General features: G+C 38.7%; 1 protein-coding gene across 1 annotated transcript in view; it reads left to right on the forward strand.

Annotated features, from left to right (window-relative positions):
* LOC134162099 (potassium voltage-gated channel subfamily KQT member 1-like) overlaps window positions 1–17045 on the forward strand; it is a 473656-nt gene that overhangs the window by 250155 nt on the left and 206456 nt on the right. The window contains exons 13-15 of the mRNA XM_062615579.1: window positions 9315–9390; window positions 12962–13056; window positions 14035–14075. Of these exons, the coding sequence (XP_062471563.1) occupies window positions 9315–9390; window positions 12962–13056; window positions 14035–14075 (212 nt within the window). The remainder of the gene's footprint in view (window positions 1–9314; window positions 9391–12961; window positions 13057–14034; window positions 14076–17045) is intronic.

Here is a 17045-nt window from a genome sequence, read left to right on the forward strand (position 1 = left end):
CAAGTGATGGTCTGTGGAGTCTTTATTGTGTCTTCTGGGATCCCTTCAGGATGACAACCAGGTGCCACTGAGCCATTTTTGCCTTTGGGAGCTGAGAGTTATCAGGATCTTTTACTTCTCCATGCTCTCCCATCTCTGGGAGTCATCAGGATTTATTCTCTGTACTCTGTCTCCTTATTAGGGTGTCTTAAGACTCCAGCCCTGTTCTGTGTTTTCTCAACATCATCTCTTTATGGCTGGAGTCCTTTCCAGTCTAGGCAGAGGCAACTCCTGACTGCACCTGTTCCCTTGTGTTCCTGAATTGGGTATCTTCAAAAGCTGCACATAAATGTGCTGTTACATTGATGGTCTAGGTCCCACAGTCCCCTGCCATCCTCGCAGGGATTTCTGTGCTGCTTTTGCCTTTCTGAAACTTCCACACACAGACCTCCCATTCATTCTCCATTCCTGCAATCTAGGCATTTCCATCATGAATCTCTATAATTGCTGATAGCATGACTTAAACCACAGGCAGAAAAATAATGATAAAAATTTTAGGGTTTCAGTGTCTCCTTACAGTTCTCCAGAGAGCAGTACTATCTTTTCCCTTCACCAGAGCCTGGTCTCTCTGCCAGGCCAGAGGCAATGCATCTGGCACTGCTGAAGGTCCCTGGGAGAAAGACAGGGCTGGAAAAGGCTAAAATTGCTGATACTCCAGTTGGAGAGAGGAGCCTAGAAGCTGAATACTGACAAATTTTAATAAAAAATAAGGCACTTTTAAACAGTATATAAAGGTCTTTATATCAAGGCCAGATGCCTTTCTGGAAAGTTACTTTAGTCCTACACAAGGTTTTTGGCTCAGGGCAAGGGCAGCTGTGTGAAATGCAATCCTTTACTGTTGAGCAGGTCACGTTCATGATCTAATGGTCCTGCTTGCCTTCAGATGCTATGGATGTCTTGCATTGCTGAGTATCTGGTGAACAGGAAGCTAATTCCTAACCACATTGCTCAGGTACTCAGGAGAGGAAGAACACAGACGGTAAAGGTGGAGAGGGGAGAATGCTTTGGAGAATAGCTTCTGCTTAGAGGGCAATGAGTTGGCAGTTACCCCAGGTCTGCAGACCAGTCTCCCTTGTTCCTTATCATCACTGAGGGGAAAGCATATCGTCACTACTCTTTTTTTTTTCCTGCTGAGACATCTCATAAATAATATATGTGTGCATTTGAAACCTCTAGTTGCCTTAAAATCCTCAGTGAAGTAAGCCTCATGATAGCTCCATGACTGAGGTTTTACACTTACTTCATAGACATATGAGTGAGAGCATAGCCAGGTAAAAGGACTTGCACAAGATCACCCAGAGAGACAGCGTCCAGTTAAATCAATCAATTCAAAGACCAGGAGTTGTGTTTCCATAGCCCCTGCTGTAACTACTAAATCACAAGAGCTACTAAGAAAAGATCCTGCCAAAAGCTACTGGGTTTTTGTTTTTTAAAACCACAAGAAGCATTTTGCTCAATTCCACAGGGTCCCTCCCAAGCACTTGGTGCAGATTAATTAATTACTTATTTTTTAAAAGAAATGTAAAACGTCAGGCAGCGCAAAAGCCATTGAAATTTTAATTCTCAGAACTATACTCTGATTTGACTGTTACCCAGTTCCTATTCAGGCAAGATAGGAATTAAGATTAATGACCCCAAACAAACTGGTATTTCAGAGAATCAGTCTTTGCCAGGCATTATATTCTCATGACAGAAAATCATTGAGGCATAAATACAGCGCTCAGTCATTGGTGTATATTAACAACACCACGTTGTTCCCATAAATGCTGAATACAGTGAAGAGGAAAATGAAATCTTAAAGTTCATTAATTTGGGTTGTGTTTTTTTTTTAAAGTGAACAAACCAGAGCCCGTCGAATAAGTCTGTACCATTCTAGTTCTCACTGCACTGCTGTGAAGGCTATTCAGATTCCAGAAAGGCACCTCTTCTGCTGGGATGTTGTTTGGGCTTGGGGATGACTGTCTCTGCAGTGCCTTTTACTAACTAGATATTCAGCTCTGTTGGCATTTTTTAAAAGGCGAATTGATGAAGACCAAGTCTTAAAGAGAGAGTGAAAAAGTACCTTTATCTGCTTGGGTCAGTGACTGTTGTAATATGTGGGGTAAAAATGTTTCGTTTGTCAGTGTTTGCCCACCTCCCAGGAAGGTGGCTGTGGCCTGTTTTCTAAGCAAATGAGAATTGGCGTGAAGACAAGAGCATTTCACCTATTCTGGCACCAGAAGTAGTCATGGTACAGCACAAATACAGGAAGTTATTGTGGCAATTTCTAGAAGCTGTTTGCTCGGGAAAGAAAGAAAAAAAATCTTTCTGTGTTTGTATTTCCACACTGAAAAGGCTTCCCTATGACATCATCTTGTTTGTTCGGACACTGAAGGAAGAATGCAAGAAATAAAATGGCAGAAAAGAGACCAGGAACTTTTATTTTGCTGCCAACAAACCATAGAGGAAAGATGTAACCAAAATATCCAATGGTTACTTTAGTTCTCAGAGACAGTTCAGCAGATGAATTGTTGTTCAAGGGCAGTTGGGCTCCCAGACACAAGAGCATTCTGTAGTAAGCTTAATTACTCATTTTAATTATGCATTTTAATTAGCAAGGGACTAACACAGAGCTTTTCTCCCACTTTCTCAATAAACCCACTTTGTGATATTGCAGAACAAACTTGTAACTGAAAACTCCAACTGTCTACAGTTGAGAAAAACAACTCAAAGTTCAATGGGTTTTCTTTCTCATTAAATCACATTCAGGTTACATCTACCTCTGATTATTTTCAGAAGCTTTTTTTATGCTGTTCATGGACAACATCAAGAAAACACCCTGCACTACTGCTTCTCCCACTGGTGTTTCCTCTGCCAATATATTGTCTTGCCAGTTGCTCCCTATAAATGATGTCCTAGTTCTTCCTCTTCTAGCAGTTTCTCTTCAGAGCTATTCTTCTGTCCCTGCACTATCTGTCTTCCCTGCCCCAACCCCTAAGAGCATTGCTGTAGGAAATCTGCTTTCTTTCTCATTCACTTAGGGGAAAGCCAGCTTAGAGAGGCAAGTAGAAGCAGAGGCAATTGCATTCTGGGATTAGTTCAGAAAGCCAGCAGTGTATATGGTGATGGATGGATGGAGATAGCCACAAGATCTTCAGCAAAATAACCAGATGCCAGAATTCAGCCCGCCATGAACATGTTACTTTCGTACTCTTTCCTGCTTTGCCTGGGACTGTACCTGCTAAGGAGGGATTTGCAGAATCTGCAGCATTCCTTTATAAATTGAGGCTGTCAGCAAAGCTTGGTGAAGCCAAATAGGCCTCCAGGCTGCTTTGAGAGAAGCCAACACTAATTTATTTATAGTTTTGAGCCAAACAAAAAGAAAAGGTTCAGATAAGGATATAGGTAGAATAGGGATGAGTAAGGTTTAAGGTGGGATTGTGGAATATAGGAATAAAGGGAAAAATAAACTTAAGCCAACATTTTCTGAAATGTTCTCTCAGGTTTCAGTGCAAATGGCATCTTATAAAATTTCCATCATGTAAGTGGTGGAAATTCTCCAGAAGAATTTGTTCTTCACAAGGCTTTGATGAAATGTAACAAGACTGAAACCTCCTGTTATATTTATGTTGTACTTTGCTGCTCCTGGCTTGGGTTGAGCTCTGGAAGCAGAATCATTGCCTGACACTTCCAGGTGTTTGCATGTCAGATTCAAGCTACAACCTTCTCTTAACTCAAGTGGTTTAAAAGGCTCGAGGCATTTTATCTGGCTGCAGGCAGTACTAATTTTAAGTTTCTTTTCTTTATGGTTCTTGTGATGAGAACCATCTCTCTCCACCACTTCTACTGTCTCTGTCAGTAGAAGGTCCACATAGTGTGTGTGACTGCATATGGACTAACTGCTGTGCCTGTGTGTAATCAACTCTCTAATCTCATGTCCTCTGTGATTTCTGTTGTCTCACTCTTCTTCTCCCCCAGCAACTTACTGGTGTACGCAACCCATATGACGGGATAACTACAAAGTTTAGCTAGAATCGAATATAGGTGCTACTATATTCAAATAGTAGCTAAATATTGCCCTTCAGTAACAGTGGGAATCTGCATGAAAAATCTCACCTCTGAAAGTGGGCAGCCTGTGCTACATGCACCTGAAGACAAAAGGTACCCTGTGATGCCACCATTTCATGTTTTGTATTAATTCTGGTAATGCTTTCAGTGCAGATAAGGCTTGCATTATACTCTACTTAATAAAATATCTGTCCCTTTGAGATAACTGTACATGGGAAAAAAATAAAGTTGTGGCTGAGAATCAAAGTTCTTTCCCAGAAACAGAGCCTGAAAGTGAATACTCTAAATCAAATGTGATGGGAAAACAAAAAGGCAGATGTGGGGCTGAGCTCTTAAATAACTTCTTTACATTTCAGTTGCCATCACTGACCTAGTCACTGTTTGTGCTGGCTTAGAAACTAATGTCAAGTGAACAACTCGAGAATAGATGATGCTCTATGTTACTCTGGGCAGGAGTTACAACATTATCCGATGATCAGTATTAAAACAGAGTTAGTGTGACTTTATATGTGTTTTCCTGCTAAGCAATCAAAATGTAACGAGTGAATGAAGCTTAGCAGTAATTCAAGTACTGTTAAGCATGTATCTTCAAACCAGTTTTGCAAATTGGGACAGAGAGCTATAATTGACCTTGCTGAAGTGGCCTTTATTTTCCACAGTTCGTGATCAAAGTAGTTAAGTTACACTGAATAACTCTTCTAATTCACGACACCTGAATAAACCGCAGGAAAACCAGCTTGGAATGCACATTCCACTATCTACAGCCATCCTGCAACACAGCCTGAATAAAGTCCTTCCCCTTGTCGTTGCACAGAAACGAACTCTAATGATTAAAAAATGCCTCTGGACTGAAAGGTGCATCACACTGATAACAGGCTTGTTTGGAGATTTGAGCTGTGCCTCAGCATGGCTTGGAATAGTTGTAACTTTGTCTTTCTTTAGGATCTATTTGCCTCCCTGTTTTTCACTTAAAATATTCCCTGGCTGTTCCAAAGCATATTAAGATTAAAGTTATCGGACTCCGTACAAAAAGAAGATTAAAAAATAGGTCTGAACTGGCCAACACAAGCTTTTAACAAACAGAGCAGTATATAGAAATAAAAGTGAAAAAATAAAAAAACAACCCCAAACTAAAAAAAACAAAACCCTTGTAGATAGTTTCCAGAGTTGCTTTGGATTTGATCATCTCTCTTTTCCTCCTCTGGTTCAACTATTTTCAACTGAAAATGTTTGCCTTCTTTGGCTTAGGCTGCTGCCTTTTTGCAGTTTACAAAAGTAAAAACGAAGTCTTCAATGCATCCAAGCGTTTTAAGCTAAAAGCAGTGACTTTTCACAGCACTGAGCCACGAGCTGAGGACCAAACCTGGAGCTGCAGTGCCTCTTGGCACACATCTGTCCCACCAGGATCTGCAGCCACATAGGCACACTGAAAACCTCCAGAGGAGAAGGAAGGTCGAGTGAGCCAGCAAAGAGGGGCCCCATTCCCCCTCCCCCTCTAGAATAGCGGCCAGAGAGCTGCTCAACAGTGGATCAGGATGGAGACTGATGTTAACATATATGTTCCAGGCGTTCCACCCGCTCCTCTTTTTTCCCTGCCCTGCTACAGTGATATGGGAGCCCAGGAGTCCATAAGCCAAGCTAAGAAAGACTCATTGTAATTAAGAATAGGTTTGACCGCTTTTAAAATGGAGTATCCTGCTGAGCAGTCAGTTAACAGAGAGAGAAGGAAACAGGTCCAAAACTTGGGTCCTCCTTGAAGACGTAATTATAAGTGATGTCAATATTATTTATGTATCCACGACTATGTTCTTTCAGTAGACATTTCATGGTATCCATTATGGATACATATGTTGCAAGCTTCAATTATTAATTTTTTATGTGCTCATAACTTTCCAAAACCCTGATCCCTTGTGTTCAAATGTAATTTTGCTCTCCTTTACAGTTGTTTGGGGGGGAACGTTTTAATAAAACCTTCTTACCTGTTGTTTAGGAAGGTAGGAAAGTACAAAGAAACTGATTATATTCTTCTGAGCAAAACATGCACAAAAAACAACCCACCCAATAGTAGCACCCCACCTCAGCATGGACCCCATCCTTACGAGGTCTAGTGTTTGTGCTTGGTTTTATGGGTAAAGCTTTTAAACAATTTAAACAATTTTGTAATTTAATGGAAAGCATCTTCTAGTGTGTGTGTACCACTGCCCTCTGCTGCACAGAGGTGACACAGAGGCAGGAGAGTTTGGCTGCTTTCATACGGGTGCAGGTGTGGTTGCTCACCAGCTCATATTCCTACTTTGAGCAAGTGTTCAGGTCCTACTGGCTTCATATAGGAGCTAGAGCTGTGAAAGGAGTTAAATCTTCACCTCCATGGGAGTTAGGCACTGTACTGCCCGTGAAGATCTATCCTTTCTAGTCTTCTGTCAGTAGAAAATCCAATGTGTAAAGAGTATGCAAGTACGGTGTCCACCGCAACCACCCTGAGTTGTTGTTTCATGAGCTGCAGACCTCAAAATGTCTAGGAGATTCACTCTAGGCAGGGTTGTGTTTCCATTGGGCATTGATGTACGCATTTCTGGCCTTATATTCTTTCCTATTGTATATTTCTGGCAGGTAACAGGCTGACACCCTGAAGGCTTCTGAAAGGGTTTTGCCTAATCCAAGGTTTTGGGCTAAAATGTAAGGTTTAGCAGGATAAATGTACTGGGCTAAATACAGAGATAAATGTAACCTTTCCAGTAATAGCTGTAATTATCCTTTCTGGACATCAGTGCTAGGGAACCAAGAAAATCAGGCAAAATCTCGAAAAACTATTTAGGATCACAGTCAGTCACACTGTCAGGAGGATAGCTCTGCTAGCGTGGAGTTAACTCATCCAGAGCTGCTGTCTGTCATCTAGAGCTGCTACACTCCTTATAGACTTATTGAGGCAATTAAGATAACACATCCACGTATGTCAGTCTATGGATTTGCACCTTTTCAAGCTGTCTTTTTTTCCATTAAAGTTTTCATGTACTTCTGTCTCTCAGTTTAATACTGTTGACCATCAGATCTGATCAGTAATTTACTCCTTTTTCAAAATTTGCTTCCAGTGAGATTGGTGTGGATTTTGCCAGTTGGAACAGGCCAATATGCAGTGCTTTAGAATTATAGTTGGGTATTTGTCTTTGCTGTATTTCACAAATAAATAACTTTTCTCTCTAAAAATGAGGCCTGTTCAACTTCACATCAGATTCCAAGAGTCAGCATCATAATTTTGGATACTTAAACTTGGTAACATATTGGAAACAGTTCTGTAGCCCAGATTTCTGCTGAAGGAGGTGAATTAGGAGGAAATTACTGTTTTGGTTTGTTTCCATCTCAAACTTCTCTAAGCTTATCTGTTTGAGGCTGTTTAAGCACCTCATATGGATTACACAAAAAAACCCAAACCTTTTAAGTATATATATATGAGTCTCACATCATTTAGAGGCAGGGGGGTAATTTCAAGCTTTTATCTATCTTAACTGGTACGCAAAGGAGGTAGGTTAAACCCCAAACTTTAAATTGTGATATTTTTTTTCTGGTTATAAATATATATATATATATATTATTTGTACGGGCTGACAGACAAAGATTTCTTTATCAAGTATATGCCATTTGCAAACAGAATGTTGTCTCTATTCTAGTCACCAGCCACAGGAGCTCAGCTGGGGCCCTGAGTGTCAAGCTGAGAGCTTTTCTTTCACCATAATAGAGGTCCTGTAGGCTAAACTACTGGTAGTCCTTCAGTGACACTTCTGAAATCCCTTTGATAGGCTTACTCAAATGCAAAGATTCGTGCTTAGCAATGCTGTTGATGGTATACAACAATGATGGTTCTTGAATCATGCTCTCCCTGCATTGTCTTCTGCGTGTTTGCATGTGTGAGTATACATATACATGGATATGTGCATGAATATACATAGATATGTGAAGTGTGAGGATATAGGCAGTATATACATATGAGTTTCACACATGTATTTCTTATTAATCTGAGACTTGAAATAATACTGAAAACTTATTTTTAAACCCCTGTTCCTGTGGCTGTGGTATCTCACCCAATCATAAGCACTAATTTTATCAAAGAGAAATTATAAAAACGAACTGATGCTAGTTCTCAAATACAGCCACTGTTTGTTTAGCTTTTATTTATTTCACTTTGAAATAATACACTAATATTTCCACTTTTTAAAGACTTCATCTCTAGTCTGTAGCATCCAAGTAGATGGCCTAGCCAATGCTTCACTTTCCCCAGTTAGATACACTGGGAAGAGGTGGCAGATTGTGTTTTGAGGAGATGAGAAACTTGCTGGCAAGTTTTCCTAGGTTTATCATCAAATGTCAAAGATGATCTCTGTATAGAACATTGATTTCCCAACAATGCAGCTTCCTTGGAAGGAAAACTTTGTTTTCTTTAGTTCACTCATTTTGAATGAATGGAGAAGTCCATGGGGAAGGAGTCAGTCCTTAAATAAAATACTTGTTCTTATAATTACTATATTCCTGCTTCCTCTCTACCCCTCCAAAATTCACGATAAATAAGAGGGTCTGGTAATTAACTGCCAGCCAAGTGGCACAATTAATGTTGTGCAAATAGAGTATCCTCTGGGTAAAGTGATATTACTAAGTTATAGTGTGGCCAGTTCTGTGTTTGAATGCCAATGCAGACATCCACATGAACACACATGTGTGCCGAGAGGGTGTGCTCTGTTAATTTATTTTTTTTTTTTCAGATGTGATACTTCAAGTTTTCTTTCCTTCCTAGAGAATTCAAAGTACTTTTAAAAGGTCTTAATTTCGTGCAATAGAGCTCATGGTTAAACACTCAATAAATGAAAAATAAGGGATGCAGTCATGGTTCTGAAAGCATTTCACATTCTTCAAACTGATGCCAGTTGTATGCATTGACAGTAATCCTGTCTAATCCCCTCCACATGTATTATCTTTGTACACCTGCTTTCATTGTCTCACTTATCAGTTTTTTATACTTAGAACCACAATATACAAGAGGGTAAAGCAACAGAACAAAATACACATGCACACACAGTGTTTTATGCTACAATTCTGCATTGTAGATAGAAAACATGCTTGTAGATAGAAAACATGCTTGTAGATTTTGCTGTTTGGAGTCAACATCTTCTATTAAGATGGTTTTCCTACTTTTTCTTTCCCCCCCACTGGTGTATGTCTCTGTTTATCTTTCTTGGCAGATTAACTGAAGCACATCGAACAGCTGTAAAAGTCATCAGGAGAATGCAGTATTTTGTAGCCAGAAGAAAATTTCAGGTAAGCAGCACCATTAACCATAAGTACAGTGTATGACATTGAAAGTGCTCTGAGAGTGACCTTGTCTTTGTGCAGTGATTACAAGTCAAAGGTGCTTTTTAGGCTCTCAGCCTCATACTTACCTTTTGAGGATTTTTTTATAGTGTGGGCAAAACTATCAACTACCCATGGGTATATTATGATATGAAAGCCTTCTGAATTTGTAGAGTCAGCATAGTTATTTTTCACTTCTCTCTTTTTGCTGAGTTTAGTTTATTGTCTTTCTGTTTGTTTTTTTTTTTTACTGTACTGACTAATATATAAACTACGCAGTCAACTACTAGAAGAAATGAAGAAGACTGTTGGAGAGTCTGCTAAAATATTCTTTATACTGGTAATCTAATGATTGGTTAGAGAGTGTTCAACTAATCGTGCACTATGTATGGCTGACAGTTCAGTAGACCTTACTGATGAGTCCTATGCTGTGTAAAGTTACTTTCACATTTGTGGCCTACATTTCCACATTTGTTTCTCTGAATGGGTCATCATAGAGAGGCCACATTTTATAAAATTGCGGAGCATCTGCCCCCTGGAAATCTGCTGTCTTCATGAAGTCTGAAGTTAACTTAATCAGGTTTCAAAGTGCTTAAACTAACTGTGTCACATTGGAATAATTGTCTTATTTTGCCTGTTTACTAAGACCCATTATGATAAAACTTGTTTGAAATGTGATTCTGGTATCATTATTCTCATCACCCATGTGCTGGTGGTGCCTTGGAAATGAATAATTAACTTCTGTCCTGATTTCCAAAGCCCCTGTTATTTCCATCTGAATGTTCATGCTTTTTTATCCAAGAGGGTCCACTGCAAGTTAATCAACTTTCATAATCCTTTTTAAAAAGGTTTTAAAAAGATAAAGCAAGAACCTAAGTTTCAAGCATATTTGATTAGAGCTGAGCACATAATTGCAAGGGATAAAAGTCTGAGATAAGCTCACAGCACTCAGAAGACTCTGAATTAAGGTTGACAGATTTCCCAAGCTCAGGCAGAAATGTATCTTCAGATGACTTTACCTTGTGAAAGAAAACTAGAAGTCATGTTGCATAACTCAGCAAACAGGAAAGGAAGATTATATTGTAAATTCACCAGAGAGATAAAAACTAGCAGAAAATGAAATAAAATAAAAAGAAAAAAAAAGAAAGAAAAAGGAAAAGAAAGGGAGGGAAAATAAAAAAAAAAAAAAAAGTGAAAAAAAAGGAAAAGAAACAAAAGCTTCCCTGGAAAATAAAATCAGTATATAAATGAGTTAAGATAAAAATTAAGATATTTCAAACCACCATAGACCTAATGTTCTGGAGCTGTCAGCCAATAGCAGTCATGCCAAACCTTAAAAACTGGACTTAATCAGTTTATGGATAGGATTCTGGGTCTTTTTTAAATTTCTTGGGGCTGTGAAATATAGCTTATAGGACTCCCCATGCTAATTAGATTGTTCAAAGCAAAGTAATTCTATTTTGAGTTTTACATTAGGAGCTCTAAGCATGCTGGTTGTAGAATACTGAGTCCAAGTGGCCAGGATTTGGGATTATGGACAAAATGGACAGAATGAAAGTTAATGACGTTCTTCAAATTCTGCATTTAGCAAACCTCCCTGGAAGCCCATTATCTCCCATCTTAAGTTGTATTGTACTAGCATTTCCTTATAAAAACATGACAAGAGATTGTGGCAAAGTTTGGCAGGACATAAGATTCTCAGATCTAAAGCTTTATGAGAAAAGAGGAGAGAAAAGTTGGGAGGATATTTTTACTTTGCAGAGGGCTCAGGCAGACTGCATTGTACAGTAGTTTGCAACTGCAGGGTTCAGAGCTGATAGTTTGATAAAAGGGATAACAGATAGAGGACTTCTTTTGAGGGAGAAAATAAACTTCATTGAGAATGAGTAGAATTAATTATGCACGTAGTAGCCCATGGGGGAGAGGGGAAGGAGGTGGGGGAAAATCCCCGGTACATCTAGGCTCTGCGCCATGCATCATGTTAAGTAGAGTGTCCAAAGGAAAGGACAGAGGATTTAGCCAAAATACTCTCAAAGCACCCCCGCTAGTCAATCTAAAGAGTGATACTGGCACTGTTTCTCCGAGTGAAGACAATAGGCTGCTTTTCTGGCCAGAAATAGTGATGTGTCAGCGTCTGCAAAATGGGAAGCTGGGGAAGGCAAAAAAAAAAGAAAAAGAAAAGAAAAGAAAAAGGAGAAAAGAAAAAAAGGTGATAAACTGAAAGCTGAAACCTCCCTCTCCCCGAAGTATCTCTTCTCACAAATGCACATGAATGTACGTGCACACTACCCACGCCATGAACCCTTATGAAAGTAATAACGCAGGTAAGTGCTGACGGCTGAGCACAAGGAAGGCATTTTATCACGAAGAGCTTTTGCTTCTTCATTCATTTCACAGGATTTATTTCCATCCCAGTTCCATGCTTTCATTTGAAATTTCTAGGATCCTGTGGCTGCCTTCCAAGCATGACTCCAGCACATACTGTAGGTGTTCAATGCGTGTGTGCAGTGGTGCATGTTAATGGCTCTGGCTGAAGCTGTGACAGAGTGGAAACAGACAACAAGATGACTAATGAGCTGTTTTCAGTAATTTCCAATTACTAGATTTGCAGTTTACCTTTCTTTTTTTTCTTCTTTTCTTGAGTCAGAGCCAAAAAGGAGACATCTTGCCCCACATTTCCCATAGAGGTTGTTATGGCTCTCAAAATGCTGGTATTTTAGTTAGGACATCATTTGCATTTATTCCACCACACCCACAGCATTAATTTTACTTGATAAAATTTTACTATGATGTATTTTTTATAATCACATCACTTTATGCAAGTTCTCTAGGTTTGTTTCAGAATTCTGCCGTAGTAGTTATAGCAAGAAAGTAAAGCTTGGCTGAAGCATCTGGATTCTCATTAGAATAGGAATAAAGCTGGGCAGATGGCAGTTTTTTAGCTCTCTTGCATTTTTTATCTGTCCTTTTTAATTTATTTGATTTTCACCTTTTTTTCTGACCTCATAGGTATCATTAAAAACAAAGAAGCACAAAGACTACATGCAGACTTATGCAAAGCATCTGTCCTCCCAGCAATAATATTTCTGTCACCAGACATCTTTAGTCTTTAAGGCATTTGATTCTGGGTCCAAGTTTTATGAAGTGGGCCTATCTCCGTGGTTCAGTCTTCTGACATTATGATTAACATATGGGTTTGGAATGAGCCAAGAGATATCACACATGATAGTTTTAGATCCATTATATATCTTGGGTCTGTGTTTTTTAAATACACTGCGAAGGTCTAATATTTAGCTCAGTATGAAGTAACATGAAGACATGACTCTAACTGACAGTAATGGGAATCATTTGGCTCCATCTCCACAATAAATATGCACTCCTACAATGCCTACATATTTTTTATTCATTGCAACAACCATTGCAAAATGGCAAGCATGTAGCCTCTGGAAGATAAAAGATAGAATGAAGGCCTGCCTGAAATAAAAATCAGGTTGAAACTATACTTACCCTTCAGTCTCATGTATGACTTCTTTCACAGCAAGCTCGGAAACCGTATGACGTACGTGATGTGATTGAACAGTATTCACAAGGACACCTCAATATGATGGTTCGGATAAAAGAACTTCAAAGAAGGTAGGCCCTGTCTGCCTCATGAAATATTTGATTTCTCTAGTGCCAGCTGGCTTTAGGAGAGATGTGTACTTAATGAAGAGTAATTGTCCAAAATTGCAAGCACAACAGGGAGCACAGTATCTAGAGGATTTAACTTGGAGTCATTTTTAACCCTTTTTATAACCAACTTTAGAATTATCCTTTATCTCCCTCTCTTCTCCAAGTGAAATTTAAAGAAATCTAGGTGCGTCCTGTGGAGTTTGTAATAAGAATAGAGCTTTTCTGCCCTCTTCTTATAAAACGAAAACTTTTCAAATAGGATTTACCCTTCTGTCTCCTGTTTGTGATTCTCCACAATTGACAGAAACCTGGTTTTTTTCTGCTCCCTTCTCTGTCTGGATCAGTTCCCTCCCACGTTTCTCCACACACATGCTTTCTCTGAGTTTGGGGACCACAGCTGAAATATTTTGCCACAAAACTATTCTCTTCTTGTTTCAGCACAAAGTGCTTTTCTCTTTACAAATTAACACTGTGGACTGGGACACCAGGCTGAACTCCTCTGGCCCTTAAATGAAATAAAAAAAGGAAAAAAAGAAATCCTATTGAATGGAATCTACTGTGTCAACATATAGAGATATTAAATCTGCCTGCATGAGATTCAAGGAACAGTTGCAAATGTTATTAAGAAGCCATACTGTTTGTATAGTCTTTCTTATTAGATTACATATGACACAGGAGAACTATGTTTTAGTTACAACATGAAAGTCTAAGAAATATTGGTACTCATGAAAATAACATAATATGGTTTGATGTTGGGAAAAAACTCTGAAGAACTAAACTGCTGACTGCATGTGCAGAAAATCATGGTAATCTCATGTGTTTACTTGCTTTATTGTAGGTTTAAAGCTACTGTAAATTCTCATGTAAATTATACTGCTATGCTTTCACTAGCAACAAAGTTTAAGTTGCTTGGTAATTGTACTACTGTTTGCTTTTCAGATTGGACCATTCCTTGGGAAAACCGGGCCTTTTCTTCTCAGGTATGGTGACTGCGTTTTATGAATAATTACTAGCTTCATGGCTTTATGAAAACACCCATAGCTACAGTAATATGGATTTATAATCCAGCCTATTATGCATGAATACATGATTCTGTTAATAAGCCCTGGAACAACTGTGGAAAGAGAAATACTTTGCATTCAGTTGGTAGTAGTGGAGTAAATGGAAGTTAAGAATAAATGTTAAAAATGTGTATCTGTGCATGAGGAGTTGAAACCATATTGCTGGATTTTTTTCCACAGAAATATTGTTTCTATTTTTTTTTGTGCTGGGGTTACATTTTCTTTTGTGAGCAACCCATGGATTTCAGCTTTGGAAAGCTCAAATGAAGAGCAAGGGGATCATTCAAGAAGACCTGGGGTAGCTTTGAAAGCTAGATAGATAAAAGTGTTATGAAATTAAATAATAAAAAATGGGAGATCAGGCACAGATAAACTAATAACAGAAATCCCCAACATGCTAATAGTGGTGAACAGTCTGGCGTGTTTAGTGAACAGAGGTGAACAGTCTGTCAGAAAGGCCTGCTCTGCTAATTAATCATAAGCAAATGCCAGCTGTATGTAAGAAAATGATATGATATATCCATGAAAAAAATACTCTGATCCTAGAATCAGGAGGGAGATTTTCAAAACACACCCTGTCTTGTACACTTCTATGCCCATGACTCAGGTAAAGCCTTATGCGGCATGTTGTGCAAAAAATTTGATCCTGTATCTTTAGGAAAGACTAGCTACAACAAAAATAGGGAAAAGATACTAGGATAGCTAGGGAAAAGGAGAATCTGTTCTATTAGTGAGAAACAGAAATACAGCCTCAGATGGTTAAGTGAAAAGAAAGAAGCTCAAGTCAAAATCCGCCACATGAGTTTTGTCATTCATTATCATTTTATTATCAGAAAAATATTGCTTTGATTTAATTACCACTGGCTTCCAGAGGTAAGATAAGTTGGTTTATCTTCGTAATTCATGGAGGATAGTCTTACTGTGGAGAGCATCATAGGACTTCAGAGGTATTTGGGGAAGCCTATACTCTGGAGGACATTATGGCATCCATGTTAGTGCAACTATCTTCCCTTGTTGGTCTTTTCTTGCAAAATTACTGCAGAATAGAGGCTTCGAGACAGCTGTCTTTGATGCAAAAGCATGGTCAACCAACTAAGAATAGTGTCTGCCTTCAGAGCATGCCAACTCTACAAAGGTGTACCTCTTGCAAAGGCATATGGCTCTGCCCTCAGATGGACTGAATAAATACCGACTCTGAAAGGTAAAATGGTTTTAGGGATGACAAACCTGGTTAGCTCAGTTATGGGTTTGAAAGACCGAAACCAAAAGTTACTTGATTTAGTAGTTATTTTATCTAAACCCTCCACAAATCCAAAAATAAGATAAGTGATTCCAGATAAGTGGTCTGCAGAAATAAAGCAAGGGTTACTTTATGATTAGTCCCAGTATAAACCAACGTGCTGATAATCAAGTGATGAAGAGCGATGAGTGGTTATAGTATTGGTCTGGTTTGGGTGGAAACAGACTTGCATTGTCCTCTGGAAAGAGTTCTTCCTGAGTTTTCCTCAGAATGGATGGCTTATTCTACATTGAAAATGTATCTTTAATATAATATTTTTCCAGTTCAAAGGCACTGCTAAAAACCTCATTTGTAAACAATCTGGGTGTTTCCTCCAGACTGTGTTATTTTTGTGTTGATGGCAAGCAAAAGAGCAATGACAGTGCAATAAATACTAAACTGCCAAGGAGAAAAACATGAAAAGAATTTTCCTTTCCAACTCCTTCTTTTTCCTGTTTTATTATACTCCCATTCAAAGCATCTTAAGGTCTGATTCCAAGCCCATTGAAATGAATGGGAGTCTTTCCAGGGACCTCAGTGGGTTTTGGATCAGGCTGTTACTGAAACCCTGTTGTCAACTTTGATAATTTTATATGAAGTAATTGCAGTGTGTCTGTAGTATTATTACCTTTCAAAAGTGAATGATGTCATAAAAGATCCAGAATCTGAACTCACTGGAAGCAATTACTGTTATTTTTCAAGTTAGTTTCTCAAAGATAAAAAGCACTAAAAGCTGTGTTAAAACAAGATAAGGATACAAGAACAGAATAAAAGCCGTGCTGGGTCAGACCAGTCCTGACTCCGGCGGAGCCAAGAGCAAGGTGCTTTGGGAAATGTATAAAAAAACAGCATGCATAAGCCTCTAACCTTCCTGTAAGCTTTCAGCCATTTGCAGATCAGAGACTTCCTGACATGATTTCTGTGTATTTAGTAGTCCTAATGGTTTGTCCTCAACAAACTTGCCTAGTTTCCCCTGTAAGCTTTTCACATCTGCAGTATTTTGTGACAGGCATTTGAATGATTTAAGTTCTATGTACACATGTTGTGAGGATTCCTCCCTTTTTGCTTGTTTTAGTCTTGGCATCTACTAGCTTTCTTTGAAACTCCTAGTATCAGGAGTGTGCAAAAACATTAAGGTAATGAATAAATTTTCCAAATATTTACATCCCATTTTTATGAGTATATGCAGAAGACCGTGTCTTAGTATCATGAAAAACCTGTCCCTGTGTTCCAGGTAACACAATTCCGTAAGATGAAACAGCTATTCCTGTAATAGTAAACAAACCCCTTAATAATTGAAAGTGTTTATGTAGACTCAGAGTGCATGTTAATAAAATTTATTGAACTAACAAAGCAGATACTTAGGTAATGATACAAATATGAAGAGTGTAATATTTGACCTTCACTACACATGATAGAGTTAATTGCTTTTGAATGCAACTTTTGAGACTTACTATAGCTTTTCAGGGGCAAAGGTGAAGAATAATGCCAAGGTAAAACAAAAGATCCAGTGTCTGGGTTCAGAAAAGTATGCAAAAGGCTGATGTTTATCTGCAGTTCATCTGAACCTCTTGGGTCTGCATAACACGGGTGAGAATCCTTGGAGAAAA

The sequence above is a fragment of the Pezoporus occidentalis genome, unplaced genomic scaffold, assembly GCF_034315485.1.
Source record: "Pezoporus occidentalis ecotype Australia unplaced genomic scaffold, CSIRO_AGI_Poc_V1 ctg182, whole genome shotgun sequence".
Taxonomy (NCBI): Eukaryota; Metazoa; Chordata; class Aves; order Psittaciformes; family Psittacidae; genus Pezoporus; species Pezoporus occidentalis.